Below are 18,425 nucleotides of genomic sequence, written 5' to 3' on the forward strand. Positions count from 1 at the left end.
AGCGTCTGCAGCAAAGGTCTCTGCAGCACCCCCAGAGTAAAGGGGTTTTCTTTAATGTGAGATTTCACCTTCAGGAAAACAAACTGCTGCTATCCAGGGGTGCCTGGATGTTGCTACCTTCCTGTCAGCATGCCGACTCCTCAGGGTGCCTGGATACCAGGAGACATTTGTGACCTGCACTTGTATGTCCCAGTGACCCCCCGACAGGCCAGACAAGAAGGTGGTTAGAACATGGTTTGCACTCACTCTCCTGCTGCGGCAGCCAGGAGATGCTGTCTCTAGCCATCTGTTGCATCAGTTTTTCCTGATGACTTGCTGTGTTTCATAGAATCATAGAATGGTTTGGGTTGGAAGGGGCCTTAAAGATCATCTAGTTCCAACCCCCCTGCTGCAGGCAAGGACACCCTCAACTAGACCACGTTGCCCAAAGCCTCATCCAACCTGGCCTTGAACGCTGCCAGGTGTTGCCTGCCCTTTCTGTGTGTCTGATTAAGGCAACTTCACAATTTTTCAAGCATTCTTGTGTCCGCTTCTGCTCTGTGCCCCCTCAGAAACCTGAATATAGGTGCCTGAAAGGGCAGAAGCTTGATACCTGTGCTGCATGGGCCTAGACACCAGCTACCCACTCTGCAGCCTGTAATAAGCAGTTTAATTGCTCTGCTTTGTCTCCCAAATTTGTGTGGATTGAGGTTGAGTATCTTATTCTAAATCAGTGTTTGTCAACTTAATCAAGTATGCCCCCCTCGTTAAAACTCCCCTGTCCTTTTTCAAGAGACATGCACCATATTAGGAGACATGTCCTATTTTAAGAGCATTAACAGCTTTTAAAATGGGTGTTTTACTTGTTGTGTAACCTGTGCCTCACTTTTCCTCAATGCACTGAGCTTGGCTGCTGACAAAAAACAGTCTGCATGCCTGAATGCCTTCAGTAAAGGACTCTACAACAATACTGGAATGGATGCATTTCCTTCAATATAATATGTGTTTAAAAAGAGAAAAAAAAAGCACCAAACACTTTTGTCCTGGCGGGTTTCATTTACAAGCCTGTAGTCAAAATCCAGGGACTACCATAGTCTGCAGTTTTAGAACCTATGCAGTTTTTAGAAACCTATGCAGTTTTCTACTTGAAGCTACGCTGCCGGCAGCGGTTCCTGCGTGCGCGGCCGCGTTGTGTTGGCACTCTGCGGCTGGAGCACTTTGTGCAGGGGGGGCTCGTCTCGTCCTGGGAAACAGTTACGAGACCTGGCTCCTGCTCGCGGCCCAGCTGCTGACTCTGGCCCCGGGCAGACCTGCAACACTGCTTTCACCTCCTAGAATCTACCCGAGCGATTTAACTCTGGCTTTGAAAGCTCCCTTCTCCGGGGCCTGACATACACGAATCTGTTCGAATCCATCCCGGGCTTTCAGTTACCAGGATCCATCCCAGCAACCCGAACGCGCTGATCCGAAGGGGCTGCCCAGCACGTAAAACCTCGGGGCGCCGCCGGGCCGCGCGTTCCCCAACCCCGCGGGTTTCAGCCGCGGCTCACGCCGCAGCGCCAGGCCTGCTGGCACCTCCGGCGGGTTCTGCGGGCAGGAGCGGGCGGGCACGGGAAGCCCGCTCGACTGTCGGAGCTGCTTCAGGAGCGCCCGACACTGCCGGCGGAGGCCGGCTACGGGGCGAGGAGCCGCTCCCTCCCCCGGGCGGCTGGGCCGCGGCACAAGCGTTCCGCCGGGGCACAAACGTTCCGCCCCGGCGCCAGGCGGGGCGACTTCCGGGTGCGCGGGAAGCGGCGGGGTCCCGGCGCAGTCCCCGCCCGTCGCCATGGCCCGCAAGAAGCTGCACCGGCCCATCGCCGCTATGGCCAAGAAGGTCCGCGAGTACCGGGCGCTGAAGAACCGGCCGCGGGAGTCGCAGCGCTTCGCCCTGGACTACGAGACCATGCGGCGGCCCCTGACGCAGAAGCGGCTGCCGGTGCGGGCCTGGGAGGACGTGCGGAGCGAGAACCGGCTCTTCGCGCTGCTCTGCCGCCTGCCGCGCTTCGGCGTGGGCCGCACCGTCACCCGCAAGTCCTGGCTGTGGGAGCACGACGAGCCCTGCTACTGGGTCATCACCAAGGTGAAGGCGGACTACACGGCCGAGGTGAGCGCCGCCCCCCCCGGCCCCGACCCGCTCCCCGCCGCTGCCCCGCGGCTTGCCGCCCTGACAGGCCCGTGTTTGCTTTGCAGAACATGGATCACGGGAGAGCTTGGGGCTACCTGACCTTCAGAGGTAAAACCGGCTTGTTTTCCTACACACGAGGTTTGGAGAGAGCATCTCTGGGCAGGACCGGGGAATAACGCGGGGGGGGAGCTGCAGGAAAACCGCAGCCCTCCTGCTTGGGAAACCTGTTTGTCTCAGGTCTGCTGATCAGAAAATAAGTTCTCCCTTGTTTAGTTGTGAATGCTGGGATCTAGCCCTCACAGAATGCATTTCTAAGGAACGCTGTGGTAGAGCCGGTGTAGGCTGACCTGGGGAGAGACGGCATGCTGACGGGGCGTTGGGTGAGGTGACAGGCTGTTGTGAGTCTTTGGAAACAAGTCAGAGAATGAATGTATAAGGGTATTCCGGGTGAAATCATCGGTGAAACAGGGAGTGATGGCAAGTAAACTTACGTTACCGGGATTTTAAATTAAATTAACACTTGGAGTTGAGTGAACAAATTTCCCTTTTTAAAGCTGCTTTATATTAGGCATATGATTGTCACTTACTAGACTTTCTGAAACATTTCTCATTCAAAGGTTTTAAAGTTGTTGGGTATTTTTAATGTTAAATTTCCCATGGAACTTTCATCAGTGTAGAGAGAAATTCCTCTTGTTCCTTAGCTATTGAAACTGAACCAGAGAGATGAAGTGACATTTTAAGTTAAGAGAGTTAACCGTGGAATTGGAACGACTTGCCTGTAGCCCGTTCAGCCTGTTTCTGTTTTGATTTCCAAGGACAGAAGTGGGATCCCATATATAGCAGGGAAGATACCATCCAAACCTTTGAAAGCTTCCTTTACTGTTGCCTGTTGTAGCACCTTTGATACTGGAGAGTTGACACTTGCTGCGTTTCCTGGTGGGAGTTTGTTGTCGATAGCGTTGTCCACTGCTGTTCATCATCTTTTCTCAGGCCAAACCAAAGAAGAAGTGAGAGAGATCGACAAAGTCATGTACCATGACTGGCGTATGGTGCCCAAGCACGAGGAGGAGGCCTTCAAGAAATTCACCTCAGTGCCAAAGGAGACCATTCGGTACCTTCCGTACCCGCCTTTGCTGCGAGCGATGATCCTTGCGCAGTGGCAGAAAGAGGGAAAACCAATCACAGAGGAGCCAATGATTGATCTGGAGAAGGTAGTGTCCCCTCCCCTTCAGGGCGCAAAGAAAAAGGCTGCAGGGACACCAGTATAAAGACTTCTCCTGTGTCCTGAGCTTTCCACGTGCTCTCACTGTGTTAGAAGCACGTCGTCTTACAGAAGAACCCCTTGTCCACTGTGGTATGGTGTATCCAGGTTTCCTAGCTTTTCCCCCAGCCCTATACAGTCACCTCTTCTGAAAGGAAAGATGCAGATGCATTCAGATTTTTTTTTCCATAACTTTCGTCCCAGTCAGCAGAGGAACCTTCTTAGTTCCCTGTATAGTCCCTGAATGTATAGCTCCTGTCATTCAGCTACAAGTCTTTGGAGCACAATTTCCTTTATAGACTGAAAACTAGGTTTTTAAGAACATTTTTCAGATAAATCACAGAAAAATTACTGAGAATATCATGTTATTTCACAGAGCTGTGTACAAATGTATCTACTAACAAAAATAAATGTTTTCTAACCTCTGCAGAGCAGTTCTAAGAAAACTTGGTTGTGTTTTTTCAGTGCATGGAGATCATCACAAGGTCCAAATGCAGAGTCATTAGCTTACCAAATACAGGCACAGCATCAGATTCCTCTTAACTGCTGCAGAATCATCTGGGTTACTTATGTATGACGGCAATGAACAACATGGAAGGAACGCAGCTTGACTTTGGATCCTAAGCTTATCCAAAAGTATTGCCTCTTATTCCCAGGGACAGCTATCAGAAGATAGGAGAAATCATTTTAATTCTGGTGATGCAAAGTATACAGGATTGGCTCTTACTACGTAAAGCCAGTCACAAATTACCACCTGTTCCAGTGCAGTGTGTTGTGGTGACCATTGCAAAAATGCAACTCAGTGCAGTTCTTAGCATTTCATTTTCTCTTGCGGTGGCTGTGGATTCTGCTGCTGTTTCAGGAACTGTTGGAGGGTCTAGTCTGGGCAGAGGGGGCACAAGCACTGTTCTGGTTTGTAACCCTACAGATCAGCTCCCTACAGAAGCAGCTATTTAGTTCTTTTGGCTGCTGTAGTCAAGAAGTGATGTTCCATTTGTTGCAGCATGCTGAAATCACAAGTAGCCTGAAAGGATTTACTGAGGGAGAGCAAAACCTGGACTTTGTGCCCTGGCCAGTGTCATGGCAGGCCTGGATGGGACAGGGGAACATGTGGCCCCAGCCACCAGAAAAGAGGCTGTCATCAGGCAGGAGCAAATGGATCGAAATCAGCTACCTGGACTTCCATGGGGTTCCTCACCAGCGGCTCCTCTGGGGTAAGAGGGAAGGTTTTTCTCATGAGTTAAAAGCTGGTTGGCTTTAAAAGCTGGCTGGGAAGAGCTGGGCGTTTGTCCCTCTGTTGTGGCAGGAGCGCTGCAGGACACATGCCAGGGCTGGTTTGCCGGCTTCAGAGGCAATGGGAAAATCCAGGGGAGGGAAAATCCAGAGTGTTGCTAAAGGCACAAGCAGTTTGCGGACGAGACCTCTTGCTGCAGCTGATGGAAAACAGTTTCTCTGGTTTCCATAGCCACTGCTGCCAGGTGCTGGGCTGGGCCTTACTGCCACTGAGGTGCTACTGAACCAGCACACAAACCGAGGACAAGCAAGGTGGGAAAGGAGGTGTAGGTGTGACTTAGATGGGACGAGTAGAACAATCTTGTCATCTGTCCTGCACAGCCAGGAGCTGAACGCAACCCCAGCACGGGCAGTGCCCTCCCTGATGGGGTCCCACAGAGCCTGACCACAGTGGGTAGAGCCAAGTGCTGGTAACAGGGTCCACCAACAGCCCCAGACAAGGCAAGAAATGATCCACGGCTAGGGTCCATCCAGGGAGCCCAGCCAGGAGCAGAAGCAGATGGAGGTAATACACCATAATGCATGGAATCATACGATGACTTGGGTGGGAAGGGATCTTTGAAGATCATCTAGTCCAAACCCCCAAGTCCAAGGGGTCCATTGAGGAGCAGCTGGAGGTAGGCACGGCTAGAGCACAGCTCAAAGGCTGCAGGCTCCAGCTGATGCTTAAATGAGGCTCCTGGGCCATGGGTGGAAAGGGCCCATGTACGGATGGGGATGATCAGGACAAACATGGCCTGCTGATGACCTCAGGGCCTTAATGCTTGTGGGGGCTCTTCACACAGAGCCCTGGGCAGCCTGAGAGCCCTGTCCAGTTGTGAAAGTCCCTTTCTGGAAAGCTGCACGGTCCCACTTTGCCACGTGTTGGATTCAATGCCTAGAACACGCTGGGAGCACTGCCAGGACTCTCAAACCTGTGCATTAACCTCCTGGATTGTTTAACAGCATGGGGGTGGTTGTCTGAAGGATGACAGTGGTAGGCCCCTTCCTCAGCCACCCAGGTGGGTACCAGCCATGGCAGCACTTCATGCAGCGCCTTGCTCAAACTGCTCCTGGCCATATGGAATGGCGCAGCCACGGGGGTGTGGGATGGGTCCCAGGGCCTGTTTCCAAACCTCGCTGGGGTGCTTCTATTAACCCAGGAAGCACTGCCTGTTGTACTTCACCGTGGCCTGCACAGGACCGCAGTGCAGGTGTTTAAGTCATGAGGTGACACACCTTGGAGATCCCTGCTCAGGGCAGAAGCTGCTCCTGGCATAGGGAGGTGGCCCCCTTGTCTATTACTGCTGTATACAGCCCTTGAATTAATGCAGTTCTACAAAATTAGTATGAACGTGTTTAAGTGCTGCTGGGACTAACAGGAACTCGCTTTCTGCAGTCCTGAACGTCACTGATTGCTATGGGACTTTGTGAAGTACCACCCTGCATTGACAGGGGACGTTTGCAAACTGAGTGTTGAAAGCTGAACCTCTTGTGTTAACCCTGGCTGCTCACCTGAAGGGCACCCCATGAGGACAGCTGCAGCTAGCCAGCAGCTCAGGCAACCTGCCAGAGAACCCGAGCCACCACCCGCCTAGCTGCCAGCTCCCGAGCTTTTCCACCTTTTATTCCTGATGCTAGGAGAAGCTACAGATTGCACTGTGACCTGCAGGACCAGCCCCTTCTGCTGTGACCCAGTGAGCAATCCACATCTTTCTCGCCACTGAATTGCTCAACAGTGAACACCTGAGCTGCCATTCCCACCCTTTTAAGTGTCTTGCTGTTATTAAAGACTGAGCAGAAATCCCAGTATCTTTACAGGAACGAGACGTGCTGCACTTGCTGATGTTAACACATTTATTACATACAGAACAGATATGGTTTGTTGTTTGATAGCATAGGGGACAAAGCATGGGAACGTATTCATACAGCAGTCTCTTTACAGAATGCCATCTTCAGACCAAATAGCGGAGTTTACAGGCCTTAAGACACTTTTTAAAATCCTTTTGTAACATACAAGATACTTTACATACATCACAGTGGAGATATGACAGGGAAGTGTGTTGAAGCCAGTCAGTTCTCACCTTGCTGCCCAGCAGCCACCAAACGCCCACAGGAGCTGACAGCAGGGGCTGGGTCTCCTTAGCTGTAGCTGCCCCTCTTGGACATGTGCTTCTCTTGGAGGAAAACATGCACCAAGCTGGAAAGGAACCTGTTGGTAGAGGCCCAGGACAGGTTTCCTTATGTTGCCAGGGCCCAGTGGGTGACAGGAGACTGAGTACTGCCACTTCGACTGCTAAAACCAGATACAGAACAAACAGTAAGAGGTAAGAACGTTGCAATTCTCTATTTTCCTATGGAAGAGTTGATAGAGCTAAGGAACTGGGCCTACTAGGGCGCTTTTTTTTTTTTACCTTCAATTAGCCCAAATTATGAAGTTTACCCAGCCCTAAATGATGAACTGTTACATGTCTGTGGAATCTGTGGTCTAAATGTTGATCTTGTTAACTGTAATGCACTCTGTGTTGTGATCCAAAGAGCTCTTCCTAGCAGAAAGCATTTTGGGAAAGTGAATGAGAAATCTGGCACGGTCAGCAGTGCCCTGGTGAAATGGCCCTGGTGAAACGTCCCCCCCCATGCAGGTGGGCTGCTCCAAGCACCCCTTAGCCAAATGCCAGCCCAGTGTGCGAACGGCTGAAGGACACCATCCAGCTGGTTTCCTACCTCGGAGAAGGGTGGTGCGGGTGCGCGTGTCACCAGCACCGATCGCAGGCAGCATGGGCACCACTGCGCCGCTGTACTTTGTTGGCTGAGGCCTCTTTTCTCCAGAGATGTCCTCTTGCCTCTTTGCAGGGGAAATGTATGCCCCAGCTTTTTCTGAACTGTGGATCCAAGAAGCATTTCAGTGCTGCTGCATCAGGACAGATGCCACATGTTAGAGCTTCCCCTGGGAATACTGCATCCCTGTGGCACGTGAGTAGCTTCAGACCATGAGCCCTGAGGGCAGCCTGGGCCATAGCAACAAGCACAGGACACAGCTGGGAGCTTTCCAGGAGATGGAAGCTTCCCCCAGCTGTCCCCGTATCGCTGCACTGGCACAAGGACATCCCTGTGAACCCCGGAGTGCTGCACAGCTCAGGGAAGAAACAAGACAACCACGAGCTTCCAAATTCATCACCAATGACTGCTACGCGCTCTAGTCCTGCACATCCGGGAGGGAGTGTTCAAAGGAAACAGAACTTGTCCCTGTGGAAAGAGGTCTGTTTCCATTATCAGAAAGGGAGGACAAACCACTGCCTCTACATCTGGAGCTGCCATGTTCTGCATCTGGAGCTCAAAACCGCTCTCCCTGGCCCCATTTTTTGCTGCTTCTCTTGTAAGCAGGATGCACTTTTGCAATCCCCCAGCATTGCTTACACAAGGAGGGCCATCAGAATTTTTCTTGGGGCTGTCAATTCTTTTCAGGAGTCAGATATTTCCAGCTTTTCAAACTACTTAGTAACAAACTCAGTACTCACAATGGTAGGTAAAAGAGGTTGGGAGATCTGGCCTCAATTCCTTTTTCGGTGTGACCTCAGGCGAGACACAGCCTTTCTATACCTTGACTGCATCTACACAGTCTTTCCTAACCGAGTCACAGTGTGAAGGAAAACAGCCATCTCCTTCCAGCAGTTCCTGGGACTGGGGGGACAGCCTTGAGTCAAGGTCAGTGTGTTAATAAAGAATTCACAGCGGACCAACATCATCTGCCCTCGCCTGTGTTTTAAAAGCCAACAAATGCTATGCAAAGATAGCTTTCTCTTGAACCTTTCAGAATGAACTCAAGAGTTCTCTTCTGCCTGGCAGTTTTGGAAGGGGGAGTTAAAAGTACTGCTGCCTTTTCTGCTGTTAAAAAAGGAAGGTTCCAGTACCCCTTTGCTACCACAGTTTGCAAAGGCCCTGTGGCCTCCACAGTCGAACACCCATCTCCCACCTGTGGCTACCAAACGATCATCTCTGGACGCACAGAGTCACCCAGCACACAACTGCTGAGACAACAGCAGCAGCAGAGGAGGGAGACTTTCCATCTGCAGATATGGAGGATGTGTTCTGCACAGTAATGGCACTGCTGCCTTCTCCAGCCAAAGAGCAGAAGTGCTGCCCAAACCCTGACACTCTTTTCTGTTGAGGGTTCCTAGGACCTGGCTGCTCTCAGTCCGTAGGACATTATTCTGTGCTTAAGAGTGGGTAAAGTGGAGACTCCACTGGTGAACTAGAAAGGATTTCTTCTAGGGTGGTGCAGAAGTTGTGATTCACCGGCACTTCTTTGGCGGGGGACGCCAGGGGGAAATACTTCTCATGCAGGTGGGAGTGAGGCAACCTGCTGGAGAACCCGAGCCACCACCCACCTAGCTGCCAGCTCCCGAGCGCTGGGCAAAGGCTTTGCACAGTTCTAGCTCCAAGCTTCACTTCATCGATGCACTGCCATTTCTCTCCTTGTAGATGCCAGCTCCAGAGCAGAACAATAATCCAACCACGCAGAAAGCGCATGGGCCCAAGATGAAAGCTGCAAGTTCAGAGGTTAGAAGGGGGGTCACAGTCCGAGGCAGGAGCTGTTGCAGTTGTCTGGGGTTGGTTTCCAGCAGTAGGTAAAATGCAGGTGTTCTGTATGTACATCTTGGCATTCAGGCGGGAGGAGGGACACTTACATTGGTGGGAAAGGAGAAATTCTCACTCAGGGATATATGATACCTGCCACACAATAATGTGGCTCCTTTCAGCCTTGGAAAGTACTGGCTTCACTTGGGTGGCATCTCCTGCATTCTCCTCTGTCTCATCATCCTCTCCATCCCCTGAAGAGAGAAAATAGAGAGTAAAAAAGACAAGTAAGAAAATCCCAAGTTGCAGTGCTCTGGAACACTTCCAAAGAGGCCAATATCCCTGCTACAGTCTCAGCAGTCTGACAACAGACAGCATGAGCTGAGACCTTCCTTTATGCCTGGAGAACATAAACAACATGGTGCTTTTCTGAGGCAGGACTGTATGGATGGAAGAAACCATCTCCAGCAGTAGGGAAAACCACCCTTCCTTTCAGGGAAGTCAATGTTTGCAACATGGAGCAGCCTTGAGCAGCACTGGTGACCACAGTGGGACAGCAGTGTTTGGAGCCAGTGGCGCAGATGGTTTTAACTCTTTCCAGGGCCATTAACACCAACTGCCTGGCACTGCCTGCCTGCAGGGGCAGGGTTAGGCAGTCATGTGCTGTGCAAGGAAAATGCTTGCTATCTGCCCTCGTAGCCAGAGGCAGCAGAAACAGAGATCAGTGCTCTTCAGATTTCACTTCCCACAGCAGTGATCCCTCTCTCCACAACCACAGCCCTGCACCCGCTCCCATTCCAGATGCCTCCCATCAGAGGCGCTCACCGATCCGGAAATCGATGTATCCTTCTCCTCCACTCAGCACCAGGACGTTCTTCAGCTTCTGCCCCTCAGTCTCTGTGGCCGCTGTGCTGGGATTCTCTGAAGGGCTGTCCAACACACTCCCATTCAGGGTTGCTAGGACATTGCCTGGGAGAGGACAGAGGTGCTGTCAGTGCCTCTGCTCGGCCCCCTTGCATTTAACACACACAAACACAACTAGGCAGGCCAATTCCTTCTGCTGGCAAAATCTGGAAGTCACTGCAGTTTAAACTACTGATGTCTGAGCCACAGTGATCTGCAAGTGCTAGAGATGGCATGGACAGCTGTCTGCTGCAGATCAGCTCAAGTTCCTGCTGCAGAATGGACGGCAGGACAAGACCCTCACAAGGAAGGGCTGCGCTCATCCTTACCGGGCACAGAGACGAAGAACTTGACAGCATCACGGTGGCCGTGGAAACAGAGCTGTGCCTGAGCCATGGAGCAGTAGGGAATGAAACTGCTGGCAGATTTGTCACTGTTGTCATCACCGTACACGTGGATGACCCCGCCAGAGCGACTGCCCTCTCCAGAGGTTGGTGAGGTCTTGTTGGCTGGGGACAGGGAGGAGGAATATCGTCAGTGGTGGCTTTGAGTCCCATTTACAGAAGGGACTCAATCAAAGAAAAAACTCATGAGCCATGAAGGAAAAACCTTTAAAGGCGCAGGTCTCTTTAAAGGTCTTGTGTAAAGGATGTGATGGAGGACACCACACTAGAGTACACAGTCCCTCTCTCTTAGGCTGGTAACAATCCATTCATGATAACAAACTACATCATTATCTCATCAAATCTAGTATTTGGCTACTAATGAGGCACACGTTCCTGGAGGTGCTGGGCAAGAGTGACTCTAGGGCAAGCTAGACAAGGTCTCTGAGGTGTCCCAGTGAAGGCCTCTTCACCAGCAGCAATCCTGTCCAGCCTCCAGAAATCACCTAGTGTCCTAGGATCAACCTTGGTCTTTTGTACCTGGCAGAGTATCCTAAGGTGTCCGCTGTACCCATGAGACATTAAGGACACCTGGAGGAGAATTAGGGTTGGATTGGTAAAGTTGCTCAGTTTCCAGGTCGAGTCCTTTGCTCATGCCAAGCTGTGAGCACGCAGGCTGCTGAAAGCAGTCTCTGGGTCTGGTGAAGGCTGCTCAGCCCAGTAAACATCACAGCAGTGGAGTGAGACCTTTCCCTAGTCCTGGACACCAGAAGATCAGCTACTCAAGCAATGAACGTCTGAAAGATGTTCATCATCCAGAGCTTCCAAGGATTTCACAGTGAGCTCAGGGGCTGGCATACTTCATGTCCAGGCTCAGAGAATGTAAATGCTTCCATTCACCAAGGAACAGAGACCAGTGCTCAGAGCTCAGGATGGGTGATGCTTTCCTGCCGCATGCACCCACATCAGTAAAACAGAAAAACAGTACTAGAATCAGAAGGCTTTCACTTCCTGTGAGAGAACTGAATTGCTTACTTAAATATCTGTAGTTCTGTATTTTGGCTTGGGCTGGATTTCAATTATCAAGTGACCTGGACAAAAGAGACTTTTACCTAACAGGCTCAAGCCAGGATGGCAAGACAAGTACAAATATTTTGATGGAAGAATGAGAATCAGTGTGTGCAGGGGGAAGATCCCCAAGATGAAGGCTCTCTGCACCTCTGTGCTTTGGTTTGTTGTGAGCAGCTACAACTGGATGAGCTCATGTGATTGACAGACAGGGCTGGTACTAGCACTTCTCGCTTCTTACTGCAACCAATATCAGATGCCTTAAAAGGAGGAGACATATGTTGATATTGCTTCTGGACAGCCACAGAAATGTCTTACAATGAGAAAAAAATACTCCCTTCTGACCCTGGAAAGGCTAAGGTAAGCATAAATTTGAACTCAGACCCTGACTTAGCTGGCACAAACCCAAACAATTCTTAATGTTTATCGAAGTCCCTTCTGGTTAAAGTCTTGGTTGATTACTGGCAGCTGGCAGGTGCCACAGCACCTACTGCCATTGGCCTGGAAATGATGAGAGAAGCATCCCTGGAAAACCAAGGATGACCAAGGAAGACCTTGGAAGAACAGTCTACTCCTGCTTCCTGGAACTCTCTGACTGAATGAACCTTTACAGGTCCCGTCTTAAACCTGGCCTACCACAATAAGAGAACTACTGATGAAGAATAAAGTACTCTCGACACAAAAAACCCCCAGAGGGATGGCTGGTGAGATGGATGAAAATGTTTTTAGCCATGGGAAACGAGGATATTTACATTACTGTCTCTGGTCGCTTTTCTCAGATGCAACTGAAAATGAAAGAGTGATGAGGAAAAAAATGGATGAAGAGCACGGAATGGCAAGATGGAAGGGTAGGAAAGTGACTGCAAAGATGAATGGGCATAAAAGGAATAAAAGCTGAAGGAAGGAGGCAATGGACTTACCCCGGAGCCCAAGGAGTTGGCCTCGGTGAAGGACTACAGCTAGGCACAGGCAAGGAGTGGGAACACAGAGGGGCACAGGAAGACACAAGCAGGACGGGAGAGAAGAAAAAGGTGATTACTAGGAGAAAGTTCAGGGAGCAACAGAAATGTATAAAACCTAGGAGCTACAGATCAGTTTATATGAACACTGTTCTTGCTCACTTTCCTGTTATCTTACAAGGACAAATGTAATATCTGAGATGGCAGAGGGACCATGGTCACAAGGATCCATTGCTAAAGTTTCTAGTGAGACCTTAACTGCTTACCACATTTTTACAGAAACACCAAAAAAAAAGATAATGCAACTGGTTCACAGCAGGGAACAAGCTTAACTCAGAATTAGGATAGCAGCCCCAAGAATGGGCTTTAAAACAGGGATTCAGAAATGAGACCCAGACAATGCACAAAGACTCCGTGTCACTGGCCTCCTGGTGTCAGCCCCGGGCATATCCAGCTCCACTGCCCTCAGAGGAGACCACCTCAGCCCTGACTTCCAGGAGGATTACAACAGGTTTGCTCCTCTTATACAAGAGCCATTTGCTTCTCAGCTTTCCTGTGAGCAGTGGTGAGAAAATGCAAATTTGGCTGCTTTCTGTTGAAAGCAACTGCTATCAGCCTCAAATCCTCCTCTCCCATTACAATCTGGAACAGACCTTCAAAATAAGATGCTGACTGGCAGGTACAGAACAGGATTATTAAGAGCCTCAACTAAACTTCCAGCTCCAGAGATGCACCCATTAACTACTCCTGCTGGGTCTCCTCAAGGGGTTGGATTTGGCATAGGATACTGATTTCTACTTGACTGATAAAGCTGAACCCTAATTTGAGTAAATGAAGCTTTTCTAAGGTCAGTTTCTGGAAAATACCATTATGGAGACGTTTAGATGTCTATGCCAAAACAAAACTTCCAGGGAGACCTTCCTGCTGACTTCTCATCCCATGGCCTCCTTTTGGAGACTTACTACAATTCCCAAAGCTTTGTTTCTCCTGCTTTCCAGTAGCTACAGAATCAGTTCACATCAGTCTGCTCTGTCAAAGGTCATGCTTAAAAAAAGAAGACTGGATGGAGGAGATGTCATTGGTCCCCCAAGAAGGAAATGGCTTCAACTGAACTGAAAGGGACAGTAACAAATACCTATTTGGTTTTAAACAGGTTACATCCATTCAACTGAACACTTAATTCCTTAATAAGGAAGACTTAAACCAAGGTCAGGGTTGCTCGCACTCAGGGCTCTTCTCTCTGAACACTGCCATGATCAAAGGTGTGTCTGGTTCAGAGTACAAATGTCTGGAAAGCATGAGCCTGCCAGAGCCATCTGCCATGCTGCACAAATTACACACAAAAGTGTTCTTTTTTTCAGGAGGGGATGCAGAAGTACCTCCAATAAATGTCACTTACTCTCAGTCAATGGAATGGAGATGACGACACCGTTCCCTGTGCCTACCCAGAGGCGGTTGCCAGCAATGAGCAGGGCTGTAATCCGCACGAATGAGAAGCCCAACTTTCCAGTGCCTAGGAAGCATGCATAAGAATTGGAGAGTCAGTTATGACTGTGCAAGGTCTGCTCATGAATTTTGATTTCTCTCTGATCTCAGTAAGCAACAGACCATTTACTGACAGTCCCTACTGCCTCACCTAGCATCTTGCTGACGTAAGGCTCAATGTCGACATCTTGCAGATGTTGATGGCTGTGGGCATGGTAAAGCCTCAGAGTGGAGTCCAGGCGGATAGAAACCCATACTCCATCGCCAATCCATGCCAGCTGTCGCACCTGGCTCTCCCGCCGAGGGTGGGCGTCAAAGGATTTCTGAAATGCCAAATAGGTGGACCAATGTGAGTTCACAAAAGGTTTGCAATTATCAACACATGTACTCCATTTTCCTCAACTGAGATCACTTGTTTGGGTTTCAGAGCTCTTGGAGAAAATGTGTTAATGCCAGCTGACAGGTTCACAGAAAATCCCTCACTTGAAATGATGAGCTGTATAGCAGCTCTGCAGAGATAATGGTCTTTGCAGACCACTTCGGGAGCAAGAACATTTAGAAACCAAGAGCTTTCAATGTGTTTGGTAGAAAAGGAAAATACACAAGTCCATTATAAATTCCAAAGATCAAATTGCCTTGGCTCACTGATGTGAACTTCAGATTCAGCACTTCTCCCTTTGATTAGAATTATTCCAAGCACTGTCAAACAGGTTTGTACCAACATCACTGTATTGAATTTCAACCAAAAGGCTCTAAATGTCATTTTTTTCTTAGGCAAGTGGGATCACTGGGGCTTGCTAAATGTACTCTTCCTTTGTGCCACAATGCCTATAGACAGAGAAGTCTGACTATATGAAGGATAGCTAAAAAGCACACACGTAGATTTGTACAGTACATGGCCCCATAGACTCAGTAGTAAAAGCAAAGAAAGTGCTCAGTTTAGACTTATCTGAAGATTTAAGCTCTGTAAAGGGAGGAAGGAATAAATATCCCCCTGGCTGACTGAGTCATAACATGACCCAGATTGGCAATTTGGATCCTACAGTCAGCAATGACAACACAAAGGTTCTGCATTCCCATACACTGCAGCAGCAAACAGCTGTAAGAATAAACACAACACAAGCACGTGCATGCATACACATGCGCACATTTGCTCTCTTACCTCAATCTGCATTGTCTTAGGTTGGATAACATGAATTTTGTTCTTGTAGCCACACCAGACTCTGTCATACACAACCGCCATGCAGCGGATGGAATGGTGAGTGTGACCGAGGTCCATAAGGTGGTAATTACTGAGATCCCACTGACCATCTAAGGTGAAAAACAAGCGTGGAAAAATGCAGCTCCTTCATGACATGTCAGTATACAATGGAATCATCTACCTTTCCATATATATCTAGGTATACATGCTTAGCTAATAATCAAATGCTCATTTTTCTGATTTTTGCTTATGTCCGTGAACTTCCCACGAATCCATACTACTACTTCAGGCACGGCCTTATACTTACAAAACACATGACAATAAAGTTTAGTTTGGTGGTCTGAAAGCTCTCCAAATCAGGCTAATTTAAACATCCTTTGATTGTAATGAAATGAACAGGCTTCTCTAACAAGTACAACAAAAACAGCAGGGGAAGAAGAAAGATAGCCTAACAAGACTATTCAGAAAGTTAAAAGGAAACGGACCGTACAGTCCTTGTGGTGAGGCTTCCTCATATCACAGATGGACGACCTAATTTTCCCAAAGTGTCAAAGCCAGGATAAGGAATCAACCTCCCTTCTTTCACACTTATTTTCTAACTAACCAGGCAGATACTGTGTCCTTCACGGGCAGGTGGCCTCTACGTCATGAAGCTTTATCCTATTTCTGATGGGAACAATTTTTATGTGTCAATGGTCAGGCTTGAACTCATGACAAAGGCTGAATCAAAATTTAGATTGCACAAAACCAGAAAGCTCTGTATTTCAGCTTGCTGGACAAACTGCTACTCAATGAATAACTAAGTTCTTAATATGCAAACTTTAGTAACAGCCAATTCCCACATGCTTTCAGGTATGAACACAGCTCAGAAACTGCTCAAGTCGTAGGGAAACAAAACCTACAACAGTGAAGAGGACAAAAAATACAGAATTGAAAAAATATCTTGAAGTGACAAGATTAAGGCATGTCAGATTACTCAGACATCTCTTTTTTGCAACAAGAAAAACTGACCAAATGTAATGCAAAGGTCCCATTTGTTTGGGATTTCCAGACTTCCAGAGAATCCCCGCTCTGCCTGCTGTGTATGCAGTCATCAATTCCACTACTTACACAGGGTGCAAAGTCTCTGGGAAGCAGCAGGCCTATTTGCAACTGATCTAATCAAATACAGCTTGAGCTGTGTGAGCTCCCTGTGCATACTCTGTTACAGTTGATCTGTCAATGCACAGTAGCACCGATATGGCCCAAATGCATTAAACTTACTAAGCATGCCTCAAACAACTGCACAGCATATGCATTCCTCAGAGTGTTGCATTTACTCTGCACGTACTACACAGCACATTTTTTTGTTCAGAAAAACTCAGGAAATGGTGTTAAGGTATGCCTTAGATGTTTTAGGATAAGGACTACATGTGTATAATAGCTATGCATTTTAAGCATATGTTCACACTCTGGCAAGCCAGTACCCTTCCTTCTCGACTCAGAATAGCATTTAATCCATTGCTACACTTTCGGCCAAGTTTGGTTTTCTCTTATTACATTGATTTTTACCTTCTCCCCGGTGGAATATGGCTAGTGTTCCATCTGCCAGAGCTACAAGGACTCTCCCTTTCACATGCCTGAAATCACAGAAAAGTAAATACTTTCAAAAATGTGTAGAAGGGACTAACAAATCTTTTCTGACATCCACACACACCATCTTTATGTTCTCTCTACAATTCCCATTCAGTTTAGCACTTGCAGGAACATCCTGCAAGGGCTGAGGGTCATACCTCTTATGTTCATTGTAGTAAGATCCTCCATCTCCACAAATTTCCTGTTGAGGTTAACTTCTCCTTCACACTACAAACTCCATCAAGTTCAAAAAATTCCACCTAATTTACACCCCAGTGAAATTTTGCCTTTCTCCTCCCCACTTACTTCCTCCTGATACTGCTAATCTCATTTAGTACCTTATTCACTGAATTGGGTCAGGTCTGGACTTAGGCAGGAAAATGGCGCAGTATGAGGCTTTCCAATAACAAAAAACTTTCCTCACAAACCAATGCACTTAGAAGAGCAAAGAAAAAGATGACTGACAAAGAGCTGCTACCCCCATCTGAAATATCGCTTAGGCACTGAACCTTCTCCTTCAGTGGCCCTTGGCATGCACACTTACACTAGACTAAGTACAGAGTCCTTCAGCTTTATTGAGTGCAGACACTTCTTCCAGTTGGATACAGCCGAGTGCACATAAAGCCTGTGAGAAAGGAAAAATCGGGGAGAGTTAGCAGCAAGGCCCCACACCTTCAGCCTGACTAGGCTTGAGTCTTTTCTTCTGGTAGGAAAGGTGGAGGTTAGGTAAGAAAGTGAGATTAAATCCCTGTGCCTACGATGAGCTGAGGGCTCAGAACAACAATGAGCAATGAAAACCTACCCCAGAAACAAGAAGTGAACTAAAGGTGTGAGGACATGCAAAGTGGAGCCCAGAGGAGAACGGAGGTGACAGAGAAATCTGCCAGCCCAAGGGAAACCTACCAGCCGTTCTGTGCTCCCAGCCACATGGTGGGGGCAGCACTGGTGCAAGTCCCAGCAGCATCCCCATTCAACTCCTGATCTGGCAGTGTTGTGCTTGACTCCGTCTTCAGCTGCCCATTCTCACTGAAGAGGCAAAAGAATATTGTTAGAGGCTTTTATTAGTAGCAATGCACAGAATGCCCATCTACGCTCACAGTCTGGCATTCACAAGCAGATAAGTGCACCTGTATATACAAATCAGGGCTCAGTATTGGGGCCAGTTCTTTTAATATCTTTATCAATAATCTGTATGAGGGGATCAAGTGCACCCTCAGTATGCACATGACACCAAGTTGGGCAGGAGTGTTGATCTGCTGGAGGGTAGGAAGACTCTGCAGAGGGATCTGGACAGGCTGGATCAATGGGCCGGGGCAACTGTATGAGGTTTACCAAGGCCAAGTGCCACATCCTGCACTTGGGTCACAACAACCCCAGGCAACGCTACAGGCTTGGGGCAGAGTGGCTGGAAAGCTGCCTGGAGGAAAAGGACCTGGGGGTGTTGGTCAACTATGGGCTGAACATGAACTGGCAGTGTGCCCAGGTGGCCAAGAAGGCCAACAGCACCCTGGCTGTTATCAGGAATAGTGCGGCCAGCAGGACCAGGGCAGTGATCGTC

The 18,425-nt window shown here is 48.7% G+C and overlaps 2 protein-coding genes across 32 annotated transcripts in view; one reads left to right on the plus strand and one right to left on the minus strand.

Moving 5' to 3' along the window:
• The first annotated feature begins 1,722 nt into the window (after positions 1–1,722).
• MRPS34 (mitochondrial ribosomal protein S34) lies at positions 1,723–3,833 on the plus strand. Its single transcript, XM_054843605.1, has 3 exons — positions 1,723–2,122; positions 2,209–2,251; positions 3,134–3,833. The coding sequence occupies exons 1-3, from the start codon at positions 1,805–1,807 to the stop codon at positions 3,409–3,411; spliced, it is 639 nt and encodes a 212-aa protein (XP_054699580.1). The 5' UTR covers positions 1,723–1,804; the 3' UTR covers positions 3,412–3,833.
• Positions 3,834–6,519: 2,686 nt separating this feature from the next.
• The window catches only part of MAPK8IP3 (mitogen-activated protein kinase 8 interacting protein 3), a 79,653-nt gene continuing 67,747 nt past the window's right edge, over positions 6,520–18,425 (minus strand). For 26 of the 31 annotated variants that reach the window (XM_054843197.1, XM_054843210.1, XM_054843208.1 and 23 more), the window contains 10 exons: positions 17,771–17,893; positions 17,412–17,492; positions 16,805–16,872; positions 15,215–15,363; positions 14,204–14,375; positions 13,967–14,080; positions 12,529–12,567; positions 10,487–10,666; positions 10,080–10,223; positions 6,520–9,508 (listed from right to left, as the gene is read on the minus strand). In XM_054843197.1, coding sequence (XP_054699172.1) covers positions 9,387–9,508; positions 10,080–10,223; positions 10,487–10,666; positions 12,529–12,567; positions 13,967–14,080; positions 14,204–14,375; positions 15,215–15,363; positions 16,805–16,872; positions 17,412–17,492; positions 17,771–17,893 — 1,192 coding nt within the window. In that variant the 3' untranslated portion in view covers positions 6,520–9,386. The remainder of the gene's footprint in view (positions 9,509–10,079; positions 10,224–10,486; positions 10,667–12,528; positions 12,568–13,966; positions 14,081–14,203; positions 14,376–15,214; positions 15,364–16,804; positions 16,873–17,411; positions 17,493–17,770; positions 17,894–18,425) is intronic. The other 5 variants (XM_054843206.1, XM_054843227.1, XM_054843217.1 and 2 more) reach the window with 2 other exon arrangements.

The sequence above is a fragment of the Grus americana genome, chromosome 15 (genome assembly GCF_028858705.1).
Source record: "Grus americana isolate bGruAme1 chromosome 15, bGruAme1.mat, whole genome shotgun sequence".
NCBI classification, from domain to species: domain Eukaryota; kingdom Metazoa; phylum Chordata; class Aves; order Gruiformes; family Gruidae; genus Grus; species Grus americana.

Excerpts from the sequence above, each read along its gene's own strand:
- MRPS34 (XM_054843605.1), top strand. The coding sequence starts at position 1,805 with ATGGCCCGCAAGAAGCTGCACCGGCCCATCGCCGCTATGGCCAAGAAG. Across the intron at positions 2,123-2,208 it reads AGGCGGACTACACGGCCGAG|AACATGGATCACGGGAGAGC; the intron begins GTGAGCGCCGCC and ends TTTGCTTTGCAG. Across the intron at positions 2,252-3,133 it reads GGGCTACCTGACCTTCAGAG|GCCAAACCAAAGAAGAAGTG; the intron begins GTAAAACCGGCT and ends ATCTTTTCTCAG.